The 12166-nt window shown below is 42.4% G+C and overlaps 2 protein-coding genes and 1 pseudogene across 2 annotated transcripts in view; 1 reads left to right on the top strand and 2 right to left on the bottom strand.

The window, feature by feature from the left end:
* Positions 1 to 1357: 1357 nt before the first annotated feature.
* Positions 1358 to 2440, bottom strand: LOC130874412 (glyceraldehyde-3-phosphate dehydrogenase). Its single transcript, XM_057769717.1, has one exon. The coding sequence runs from the start codon at positions 2408 to 2410 to the stop codon at positions 1409 to 1411; it is 1002 nt and encodes a 333-aa protein (XP_057625700.1). The 5' UTR covers positions 2411 to 2440; the 3' UTR covers positions 1358 to 1408.
* Positions 2441 to 7860: 5420 nt separating this feature from the next.
* On the bottom strand, positions 7861 to 8249 carry LOC130874932 (60S ribosomal protein L30-like; annotated as a pseudogene).
* A 3278-nt stretch (positions 8250 to 11527) lies between these two features.
* The window catches only part of Ubxn4 (UBX domain protein 4), a 35988-nt gene continuing 35349 nt past the window's right edge, over positions 11528 to 12166 (top strand). The window contains exon 1 of the mRNA XM_057770217.1: positions 11528 to 11913. Within this exon, the coding sequence (XP_057626200.1) occupies positions 11832 to 11913 (82 nt within the window). The 5' untranslated portion in view covers positions 11528 to 11831. The remainder of the gene's footprint in view (positions 11914 to 12166) is intronic.

Here is a 12166-nt window from a genome sequence, read left to right as displayed (position 1 = left end):
AAAGACTTCCTAAAATTCAATGAAAATGGCCACACAACATACCCAAATTTATAGGACACAATGAAAGCAGTGTTAAGAGGAAAGTTCATAACAGTAAATGCCTACATAAAAAAGCTGGAAAAAAATCCCACACTAGTGAATTAACAGAACATTTGAAAACTTTAGAACAAAAAGAAGCAAACTCACCCAAGAGAAGCAGATGGCAGGAAATAATCAAATCGAGAGCAGAAATAAACAAAATAGAAACAACACAATACAAAGAATCAATGAGACAAAGAGTTGGTTCTTCTAGAAAATCAACAAAATAGTCAAACCTTTATCCAAACTAAAAGGCAGAGAGAGACTATCCAAATTAACAAAACCAGAAATGAAAAGGGGCACAAAACAGACACACAGAAAATACAAAGAATCATCAGGTCATATTTCAAAAACCTGTACTCCACAAACTTGGAAAAGTTAAAGAAAATGGACAACTTTCTGGATAAATATCACTTACCAAACTAAATCAAGACCAGGTAAGCAAATTAAACAGACCTATAACTGCTAAAGAAATAGAAGCAGTCATGAAAAGTCTCCCAACCAAAAAAAATCCAGGATCAGATATGTTTTCAGCTCAGAAATACACAAGATTTTCAAAGAAGAACTAATACCAGTACTCCTCAAATTGTGCCTCACAATAGAAACAAAAGGAACATTGCCAAGCTTTTTTTATGAGGCTACAATTACCTTGATATCCAAACCACAGAAAGACATTACTAAGAAAGAGAATTACAGACCAATCTCACTCATGAACTTTGATGTAAAAATATTAAATAAAATACTGGCAAATCGAATCCAAGAACACTTTACAACCATCATCCACCTTGATCAAGTTGGATTCATCCCAGAGATGCAGGGATGGTTCAACATAAGAAAATCTATCAACATAATCCACCATATAAACAAACTGAAAAATAAAACCCACATGATCATCTCATTAGATGCTGAAAAAGCTTCTTACAAAATACAACATTCCTTCATGATAAAGGTCTTGGAGAGAGCAGGAGTACACTGAACATACCTAAACATAATAAAAGCAATCTAGAGTAAGCCCACAGCCAACATCAAACTAAATGGAGAGAAACTCCCAGTGATTCCACGGAAATCAGGGACAAGACAAGCTTGCCCATTCTCTCCATATCTATTCAATATAGTTCTTTTTTTTTTTTTAGGGGTGCAATGAACTTTATTGATGGTATTCAAGAGAGTAGGGCTCCCTAAGCCCCTCCTGCTATTCTGGGGGTCTGGGATGGAAACTGTGAGGGAGATGCTCAGTGTCAAGGGTTAGTTAGGACAGGGACTGCTCAGCAGCCCGAGGGCCTCTCTCTTGCTGTGTCCTTGCTGGGATGGGTGGTCCAGGGTGGGCTTCTTACTCCTTGGAGGCCATGTAGGCCATGAGGTCCACCACTCTGTTGCTGTAGCCAAATTCATTGTCGTACCAGGAAATGAGCTTTACAAAGTTGTCATTGAGAGCAATGCCAGCCCCAGCATCGAAGGTGGAAGAGTGGGAGTCACTGTTAAAGTCACAGGAGACAACCTGGTCCTCAGTGTAGCCCAGGATGCCCTTTAGTGGGCCCTCGGATGCCTGCTTCACCACCTTCTTGATGTCGTCATACTTGGCAGCTTTCTCCAGGCGGCATGTCAGATCGACGACAGACACGTTGGGGGTAGGAACACGGAAGGCCATGCCCGTGAGCTTCCCGTTCAGCTCTGGGATGACTTTGCCCACAGCCTTGGCAGCGCCAGTGGACGCAGGGATGATGTTCTGGGCAGCGCCACGGCCGTCTCGCCACAGCTTCCCAGAGGGGCCATCCACAGTCTTCTGGGTGGCCGTGATGGCATGGACTGTGGTCATGAGTCCTTCCACGATGCCAAAGTTGTCATGGATGACCTTGGCCAAGGGGGCTAAGCAGTTGGTGGTGCAGGAAGCGTTGCTGACAATCTTGAGGGAATTGTCATACTTGTCATGGTTCACACCCATCACAAACATGGGGGCATCGGCAGAAGGGGCGGAGATGATGACCCTTTTGGCCCCACCCTTCAAGTGGGCCCCAGCCTTCTCCATGGTGGTGAAGACACCGGTCGACTCCACAACATACTCGGCGCCAGCATCCCCCCATTTGATGTTGGCGGGATCTCGTTCCTGGAAGATGGTGATGGCCTTGCCGTTGATGACAAGCTTCCCATTCTCAGCCTTAACTGTGCCTTTGAACTTGCCATGGGTGGAGTCATACTGGAACATGTAGACCATGTAGTTGAGGTCGATGAAAGGGTCATTGATGGCAACAACCTCCACTTTGCCAGAAGTGAAGGCAGCCCTGGTAACCAGGCGTCCAATACGGCCAAATCCGTTCACTCCGACCTTCACCATCGTGTCTCTGGAACGAGGCTGGCACTGCACGAAAAGAAGCGGCTGTCTCTAGAACAGGGAGGAGCAGAGAGCCTCAATATAGTTCTTGAGGTCCTAGCTAGAGCAATAAGACACCAAAAGGAGATCAAGGAGATACAAGTTGGAAAAGAAGAAGTCAAACTCTCACTATTTGCTGATGATATGATAGTTTACATAAGTGATCCCAAAAATTCTACCAAGGAACTTCTACAACTCACAAACACTTTCAGCAATGTAGCAGGATATAAGATTAACTCAAAAATATCAGTAGCCTCTTGTACACAGATGATAAAAGAGCTGGGGAAGAAATCAAAGAAACAACACCCTTCACAATAGCCACAGATAGCATAAAATATCTCATAGTAACTCTAACCAAACAAGTGGAAGACTTGTATGACTAGAACTTTAAATCTTTAAAGAAATAAATTGAAGAAAACAGCAGAAAGTGGAAAGATCTCCCATGCTGTTGTTTAGGCAGAATTAACATAGTAAAAATGGTAATCTTACCAAAAGCAATCTACAGATTCAACACAATGCCCATCAGAATCCCAGCAAAATTCTTCATAGACCTCAAAAGAACAACACTCAACTTCATATGGAAAAGGAAAACATCGAGGATAGCCAAAACAATCCTGTACAATAAAAGAATTTCTGGAAGTATCACAATCCCTGACGTCAAACTCTACTACAGAGCTACAATATTGAAAACAGCCTGGTATTGGCATAAGAACAGACAGGAGGATCAATGGAACTGAATCAAAGACCTGGATATTAATCCACACACTTTCGAACACCTGATTTTTGAAAAAGAAGCAAAAAATGTCAAATGGAAAAAAGAAGGCATATTTAACAAATGGTGCTTGCATAACTGGATATCAACATGTAGAAGAATGAAAATAGACCCATATCTATCACCATGCACAAAACTCAAGTCCAAATGGATCAAAGACCACAACATAAAGCCAGCCACACTGAACCTTATAAAAGAGAAGTACACTTGAACACATTGACACAGGAGACCACTTCCTAAATATAACCCTAGCAGTACAGACACTGAGAGAAGCAATTAATAAATGGAACCTCCTGAAACTGAAAAGCTTCTGTAAAGCAAAGGACACAGTCAACAAGACAAAATGACAGCCTACAGAATGGGGACAAGATCTTCATTAACCTTACATCAGACAGAGGTCTGATCTACAAAATATACAAAGAACTCAAGAAATTGGTCACCAAAAGAACACATAATCCAATAAAAAAAATGGAGTACAGTCCTAAACAGAGCACTCTCAACAGAAAAATCTAAAGTGCCTGAAAGACACTTAAGAAAATGTTCAACATCCTTAGTCATCAGAGAAATGCAAATCAAAACAACTCTGAGATTCCATCTTACACCTGTAAAAATGGCCAAGATCAAAAACACTGATGACAGCTTATGCTTGATGTGGGGTAAAGGGAACACTCCTGCATTGCTGGTGGGAGTGCAAGCTGATACAGCCCCATTGGACATCAGTGTGGCGATTTCTCAGAAAATTAGGAAACCTCAAGACCCAGTAATACCACTTTGGGGTATATATCCAAAGGATGCTCAATCATGCCACAAAAACATGTGCTCAACTATGTTCATAGCAGCATTGTTTGTCATAGCCAGAACCTGGAAATAACTAAATGCCCCTCCACCGAAGAATGGATAAGGAAAATGTGATCCATGTACACAATGGAGTACTACACAACAGAAAAAAATAATGACATCTTGGAATTTGCAGACAAATGGATGGAGCTAGAAAACATCATTTTGAGTGAGGTATCCCAGACCTAGAAAGACAATTTTCATATGTACTCACTCATAAGTGTTTTTTAAACATAAAGAAAACCAGCCTACAAACCACAATCCCAGAGAAGCTAGAGGATAATGAAGACACTAAGAGAGACTTACGTAGATCTAATCTACATGGGAAGTAGAAAAAGACAAGATCTCCTGAGTAAATTGGGAGCCATGGGGACCTTGGGAGAGGATTGAAGGGAATGGAAATGGCTGGGAGGGGGGCAGAGAAAGATGTACAACTTAATAAAAATCAATAAAAAAGTTTTTATGTTGTGGTGGACGCTCCATCCTGGCCCATGGCATCCATATACCCAAAGAGTCTGAAATGTTTTGGTAGAAGATCCACCCAAAACCTACTCTCCCATCTCTTTCCAAACCCTGCCTCATCTCAGAAATCCCACCAAATGATGACTCATCCCCTAGAGATGCTCAAGACCACTCCCACAGAGTATTTAAACTGTTCCCCAGAAAGTAGACAATGTGTTTTTTTTTTTTTTTTTTTTGTCTCTCTTTTCTGTCTCCTGGGGGGGGGATGGCGGGCGTGCTGGTGCTGGAAAATCATCTGGGAGTCATCTTTTTAGTCATTAAACCTTGACCTTTTTTTTTTTTAATCATCTTTTTGTTTTGGTTTGGTTTTTGAGATAGGGTTTCTTTGTAACTTTGGAGCCTGTCCTGGGACTCATTTTGTGGACCAGGCTGGCCTTGAACTAACAGAAATCTGCCTGTCTCTGCCTCCTGAGTGCCGGGATTAAAAGTGTGCACCACCACTATCCATCAACCTGGGCTTTTTCTAATTCCGATTGATTTAGCCTTATTTGTATTGCTGCCTCGGCAAAGAGGCTTATTGGAGTGCAGAAACTTTCCACTTTATAGCTAGCTATGCACAAGGTCAGAGTCCTGATATCTAACCAGGTTGCTACACAAAGCACCCTAAGAAAAGCATCCCAATTCTTTTTTTTTTTTTTTCCGAGACAGGGCTTCTCTATAGCTTTTGGTTCCTGTCCTGGAACTAGCTCTTGTAGACCAGGCTGGCCTCGAACTCACAGAGATCCGCCTGCCTCTGCCTCCCGAGTGCTGGGATTAAAGGCATGCGCCACCACCGCCCGGCAGCATCCCAATTCTTTACTTGCCAAGTCTGCTGACAATAGACCTATGCCTCAAAGTGTGTCACTGGGCACTGCACCTTACTCCCTCCCCGGTCTGGAAACCCTTATCTTGCCACAGTAAATGGCCTGGCTCCTTATTTGCTTACCCTAGGAATGAGCTTTTGACCAATGAGAGGTAACTCTTGCAATTTTTTATTATTGCTCCAAAGCCTTCTGGAAGAAAGAACGTTTGGAGGCTAAAGGAGAAGCTAGGAGGAATTAAAATCAGGACAGGAGAATTAGAATAAAAGTAGAGCAATAAGGAGACCGATTCAGAAAAGCACAGAGTGAAAGAATTTGTTTGTTTACCCTTAGCTAACCTAAGGGGAAAAGTTCATTTCATTTGCTGTAGCATCCAGTCTGAACCCTGAAGAGGGTCTTAAGGCTAGACCCCAAAGGTTCTTAATAAAACAACAACAACAACAAAAAACCTGACTGAGGTGGGGATGGCAAGCAAACAAGCAAGCAAAACCCTGTGTAATGCCAGTGCTGGGGAGGCTGAGACAGGCAGATAGATCCCTGGGCCTTGTTGGTTACCCAGCCTGGTCTACTTGGCAAGCTTCATGCCTGTAAGAGACCCTATCCCCAACAGATAATGTGAACGGTTCTTGGGGAATGACAACTGAAATACCATGAGCTTCCACACACATGCTCACAAAAGTATACACACACAAAACAAGTGGGCATTCAGAGCACAAAAATTTGAGGATTTTTTTCTGTATTTAACTTCCACCTAAAACATTTATTCTTCCCACCTGGCATTTTCCAGTCAATTTAACTCAGAAAATAAAAAAATTTATCTCAATTACATATGTGTATATTTGTTATGTATACATGTATGCAGAAGCCAAAGGAGGTTATGAGATCCCCTGCAGCTGGAGTTACAGGCTGTGGTGAGCCACCAACTCAAGTCCTCTGCAAAAACAATGTGTGTTTTGAAACCGTGAGCTCCTCTCTCTCCATAAAGCCCCTTAATTCATATTTAAATACTACTTCCTTCAAGTGATCAATTTCAGTCTCACGTGAGGCTTTTTTGTTTGTTTGTTGTTTTTTGTTTGTTTGTTTGTTTTTGTTTTTTTTGTTTTGAGACAGGGTTTCTCTGTAGTCTCTGTAGCGTTTTTTTTGGAGCCTGTCCTGGAGCTAGATCTTGTAGACCAGTTTGGCCTCAAACTCACAGAGATCCACCTGCCCCTGCCTCCCAAGTGCTGAGATTAAATGCATGCGCCACCACTGCCTGATTTACATGAGGCTATTTTTGGTAAATGATAATTAATGACTTAATAATATCCTGAAGTTCCTCTTCTCAGCTTTTATTACAGTGGCAATTATAAAAGTAATTGGCCAATTCATTGCTTAATGTTTTGCTACACTTTGGAATGTAATCCTTGAGATAGCCTTAGTTTACTAATGCCTCCTCCACACCACTAAAGCATTCATAAACAAGTATTTGTCCAATGATTAAATTTAGGAACTATCTAGCAAAACAAAGTCTTTGAATTCTGAAAAGTACATGCATAGTTTTCTTAAACGTGATTTGGGCAGGCATTCTGAGACAATAGCTAACATGTGTAAATTACCAAGTACTTGCTAAGCACATACAAGGGTTTCTCTGTAATCGCATCGTCTGAAGGGCAGGTTCCCTCATGGCTCCAGTTGTCTAACGAGGCAACTGAACTGTCAGAAAGGTTCGGAAATTTGTACAGGGTTCTGCTGATTATAAATGGAGGTACTCATGACCTCAGCTGACTGTTTTCTGACATGGACTTCACTCCCTGTTATTGCCCCACATCTTGCCACTAACTGCTTTATATTGTCACTCTGATCAGCCACTGAAGCAGAAGAGGAATGTCAAAGTGGTTTACATAAGAAAACTTGATTTTTGAATGAAGCTAGGACAAATGCAAATGATTTTTTCTTCCATTTTTATTTCTTAAACCTTACACAGTTAGTTATCAAGTTATTTTCTTACTGGCCTGTAGGCAAGCTGAATTTATTCCATATAGACACCTTTATTTATACCTCTCTTACACAAGAAAAAAAGAACAGGAATATTTTTCTTTGCATGATTTTCATATAAATTATTAAGTATGGCCTGCCATGATGGTGTATGCCTTTAATTCCATCACCTGGGAGGAAGAGGCAGAAGGGTTCCTATGAGTTCAAGGCCAGCCTGATCTACAGAATGAGCTCTGTTGGGTACAGGGGGGTCGCGCAAAGATGGGGACAGACCACCAAAGTCTAATAAACCAGAAGCAAACTTTATTCCAGAAACCAGAATCCAGGAAAAAAATTAAAAAAAATAATAAAGTAAAATAATCCATGGGCCACAAAAAGCTTATCAGCTAGCTGAGATCACAGATAGAGAGGGATTTTGTAAGGCTGTGTCAAAGGCCAGTTTCTTTTTTTTTTCTTTTTCTTTTTTTTTTAAAAGGAGCTCTGGTAAAGTTTTATTAAAGGAAAACTTTTCACTTTTCACCAGTCTGTTCTGGCATGCTTCTAATAATGTCAGAATCACCTGGGTCAATGATGGCCAGTGTGCATACTCTGTAGTATTTTCCACATGCTGTGCCCAACTCAATGTTATTGCCAGTAGTGATGGACACCAGTTTTAGCCAACATGGCATAGTATTCTATTTCAGATTTCCTCAAGGCGGGGCAGTTGTTGGCGAGGATCACCAATTTCGCTTTGCCCTGTCTGATCATCTTCAGAGTCTGTTTGTATCCCAGCACATACTTCCCACTTTTCATAACAAGCTGGAGCCGAGAGTTGATTGACTCCAGAGACTTTTTCGTCTTCTTTGCGGCCACCATCTTCCTGCCTTAGGTGCGGGACGGCCCCCAACCAAGACCAGCCGCCAAGATCGCTGGGGAGCCAAAGGCCAGTTTCTGAACCCACCTTTTTATAGTAGGGGCACCAAGCATTCGGTCTGAACAAAGGAATTTTTACAATCTCAGGTAAAACTCAGATACAGATTGCCTTACTTTACAATCTCCATTAGCAGAGTTTTTCAGTTAAACTAGTGTATGTGCTTAATCTATTGTCTTCCTTGGTACTTCCAGGCAGTGTTTACTGAAGCCCTGTGCTCTCCCCTTTGATGCTGCCCGTTTCACATAGCAGGGACAATGCGTAACCCAGAGGTCATGTATCTATTTCCTAAAACGTAACTCAGCTCACATCTGTAGGCTAGCACTCAGTTTGCAGAGAGATGCTCTGGCCTTCTAAATAGAGCTCTGGGCTGTAAAACAGAGTAACCCATGTTAATGGTTAATCCTTAAGCTGCTAACAAAGCTGCTGACAGCCTGCTCTCATTCTTCTAGGCGTACAACTTCATAGTTCTTTATTTCTGCGTTTCTATTTCTGGAATCTCTAGTTTTGTATTCTTATTTTTGGACCTTTAAAGCTTGATCCAGAAAAGCTAGGACTACATATTCTCTATCTCAAAAACCAAACAAAAATTTATAAATCCATGCATACAAATCAAAATAAAATGCTGTTTCAAGTAAGACATGGAAACTTTATTATTTTGAGACATAATGTCGTTTGTATGTTCCAGGTTGGCTTCAAACTTACTATTTAGCAAGGCATGTGGGATTCCCTGCTGTATGCTGTGAATATGTTTTATTATCATTGGTTAATAAATAAGCTCTGTGGCCTGTGATAGAGCAGAATAGAGTTAGGCGGGCAGCGGTGTGTTGGGGGGACTAAATTGAATGCTGGGAGAAAGTAGGCGGAGTCAGAGAGATGCCATGTAGCCACTGAAGGAAAAAGACATGGACCCACCTTACTGGTAAACCATGAGCCTCATGATAAAATACAAAATATAGGAATGGGTTGATTTAAGATGTAAGAGTTAGCTAGAAGTATGCATAAGCTAATAGGCCAAGCAGTGTTGTAATTAATATAGTTTCTGTGTGATTATTTCGGGTCTGGGCAGCTGAGAAATGAACAAGCAGTCTCTGCCTACAAGCAAGAATAACCTTGACCTTGTGAGCTTCTTGCCTTAACCTCCCCAAGAGCTGGGATTAAAGTTTTGTGACACTCCATCCAGTTCATGCCTTCCTGGGGGTGGCACCCAGGACTTCAATCCTGCCACTTAGTTATACCCTGAGCCTAAGTTATTTTTAAATGATATATAAAAGCATAAAGTTGTGTATATTAATGGACTCCCATATGTCTTCAGTACATGAATACATTGTAGAATGTTTAAACCAAGTTAAACGAATCTGTCTCATTTACCATTTCTTTATTGTGAAAACTCAAAGTCCTACCTGATTGCAGGTTGAATTTTAGTAAGTCCACACAGCTGGAGTTGTAGAAGCATGCTTGCCTACCATACATAAGACCCTGAATTTTGTTCCTAGCAATGGAGAAGAGAAGAGAGAAAAAAATAAAGTGAAAATTGAAGTGAAAAAAAAATCAATTATTAATTTTCGAAAACGGTGTCCTATATAAGGAGGGAATCATTATGTTTCAGTTTTTTTTAAATTGGCTGAAAGAAACAAACCCTGAGTTGTAATTTGTTAGCTATTTTTAGGTAAAATATAGAAAAGTGTCTTTATTATTATCTCCTTAGTCCCTTAAAGACTGTCAGATGCAGGTAGGTAAATTTGATGTGGAAAATGTAATTACTTATGCAACGTTAAGTCACATAAATCCTCAGATCTTATTTAAGAAAAAGCATATATGTGATGAAAGTAGTAAATATAATAAACATATTTTAAATATAAATATAATATAAATATATTTATTTTCAATGTCAAACAACCTCAAATTGCCATCTTTTAAGACATTCTCAAATAGCAACAGAAATGAAACCATTACTTTCCTCTTTTGTATTACCATAGAGAAAGCAGCTAGAAAATAAGTGTTCAAAAAGTGACCATGGGCGGGGCTGTGGTGGCACACACCTTTAATCCATCCCAGTTCTTGGGAGGCAGGGGCAAGCAGTTCTCTGTGAATTCGAGGCCAGCCTGATCTACATAATAAGTACCAGGATTGCCAGAGCTATACACAGAGAAACTCTATCTCGATAAAGCAAAAAACAAACAAACAAGCAACAACAACAACAACAACAACAAAAAGAACCCAACACACCAAAGGAAAAAAAAAGTGGCCATGGACTAGACATGATAGCACAGGCCTATAATCTCAGCACTATTAATGCTGAGGCAGAAGCATGGTGGATTAGTTACTTGTGGCTGTGATTAAATACTTGACAGAAAACAACTTCAAATTTGGCACTGTTTACCATATGACAGAAAAGACATTGTAACCTTCCCCTTTTCTATTCAGTGTGGACCCCGGGACTGTAAGGATGGTGTCACCCACATTCAGAGTGACTCTTCCTTCTTCTGTTAAACTCTGAAAACCACCTCACAGATAGCCCAAAGGTTTTATCTCCTAAGTGAGTCCAAATCCAGTTGACAATGACGATCATAACAGATGTCCATTCCAAAACCAGCCTGGACTGCATAGCAAGATTGTTCTCATGGGAATAAAAATAAATAAGTTGTCTCAATAGTATAGTGTCTAGAGATTTTAGAATGTCCTGCAGTTAGTCAATGCCCATTATATCCTCGAAGGTCAGTATTCTGCCAATACCGCCCCTTGTATATGGGGTTTATGGTAATATACAAACTACGTTTGTGCCTTTATCCAGTCTTTTTCTTCTTTCGTTTGTTTGATTTTTGATTCAGGGTTTCTCTACATATCCTTCGTGTCCTGGAACTCACCATTTAGACCAGGCTGGCCTCCAGCTCTCAAAGATCCAACCACCTCTGCCTCCAGAGTGCTTGGGATCAAAGGCATGAGCCACCATGCCACTCTGTCTTTTTCACAGGTCACGGTAAATAGAAACCAAAGGCTTCCGGTAAGCCCCTGTAAAGCTTATTTTTATTTCTTTGTGGAACAAAGTAAGAGAGTGATAGCAACTCGCTATCTAGCACTTATTCTTACAGCGTTGTGGCGCCCACTACTGCCCCCTTTCGTCGTTTATATTTCAACAACAAGAAAATAAACAAGACTCGAAAGACTACAACTCCCAGGGAGCCTCACGGCAGGCGACGCCAACGTGCCGTAGCGGTTAGTCATCCTTCCTGAAGCAACCTTCCACTTCCTGGACTCGGAAACCTGGCTTTGCGGGCGCGCGCGCAGGCGGATTTACCTAGCCAACCAGGCACCGGAGCGCGCGACCCCGGACGACGTGTGTTGTCACGTGACACGGGGGCGTGCTTTTTCTGCCGAGCGCGCTCCTGTGCGCGTCCCCAGGGGGGCGGCTGTCGGGCGTACCAGTCAGTGAGGAGCTGGGTCCTCAGACGCGGCGTCCGAGCAGCCGGTGGTTCCCCGAGCCGCGAGGCCGGAAAACGAGGAGGGCGGGCCCGGCTGCGGGACCGCGGCGACGACACACCGAGCGAGCGCCTGGGCCTGAGGGGAGCGATGCTGTGGTTCCAGGGCGCCATTCCGGCGGCCATCGCGTCTGCTAAGAGGAGCGGCGCGGTCTTCGTGGTGTTCGTGGCAGGTGACTGGGGAGTGGGCCTGAGAAGGAAGGGACTGAGGTAGTGCGTTTTTCCTGGTTCTCGTTAGCGTCGAGTGGACCAGGTGGGAGGACCCGCGCTGCGGCTGGGCTCGGACAGCCTAAGCCTGTCGCCAAGTCCGCTCGGGTCTGTTCGGGTCCGCTCGTCTCCGATCGGGGCCAGTTAGGTTTTCTGTTGCTTGGCTCCGCGCTTGTCCCGGCTGCGGAACCGACCCGGACGCCAAGCTTCTTCAGACCG

The sequence above is a fragment of the Chionomys nivalis genome, chromosome 5 (genome assembly GCF_950005125.1).
Source record: "Chionomys nivalis chromosome 5, mChiNiv1.1, whole genome shotgun sequence".
Lineage (NCBI taxonomy): Eukaryota > Metazoa > Chordata > Mammalia > Rodentia > Cricetidae > Chionomys > Chionomys nivalis.
Note: the sequence above shows the minus strand (reverse complement) of the source record. Positions and strands in the feature narration are given on the sequence as shown.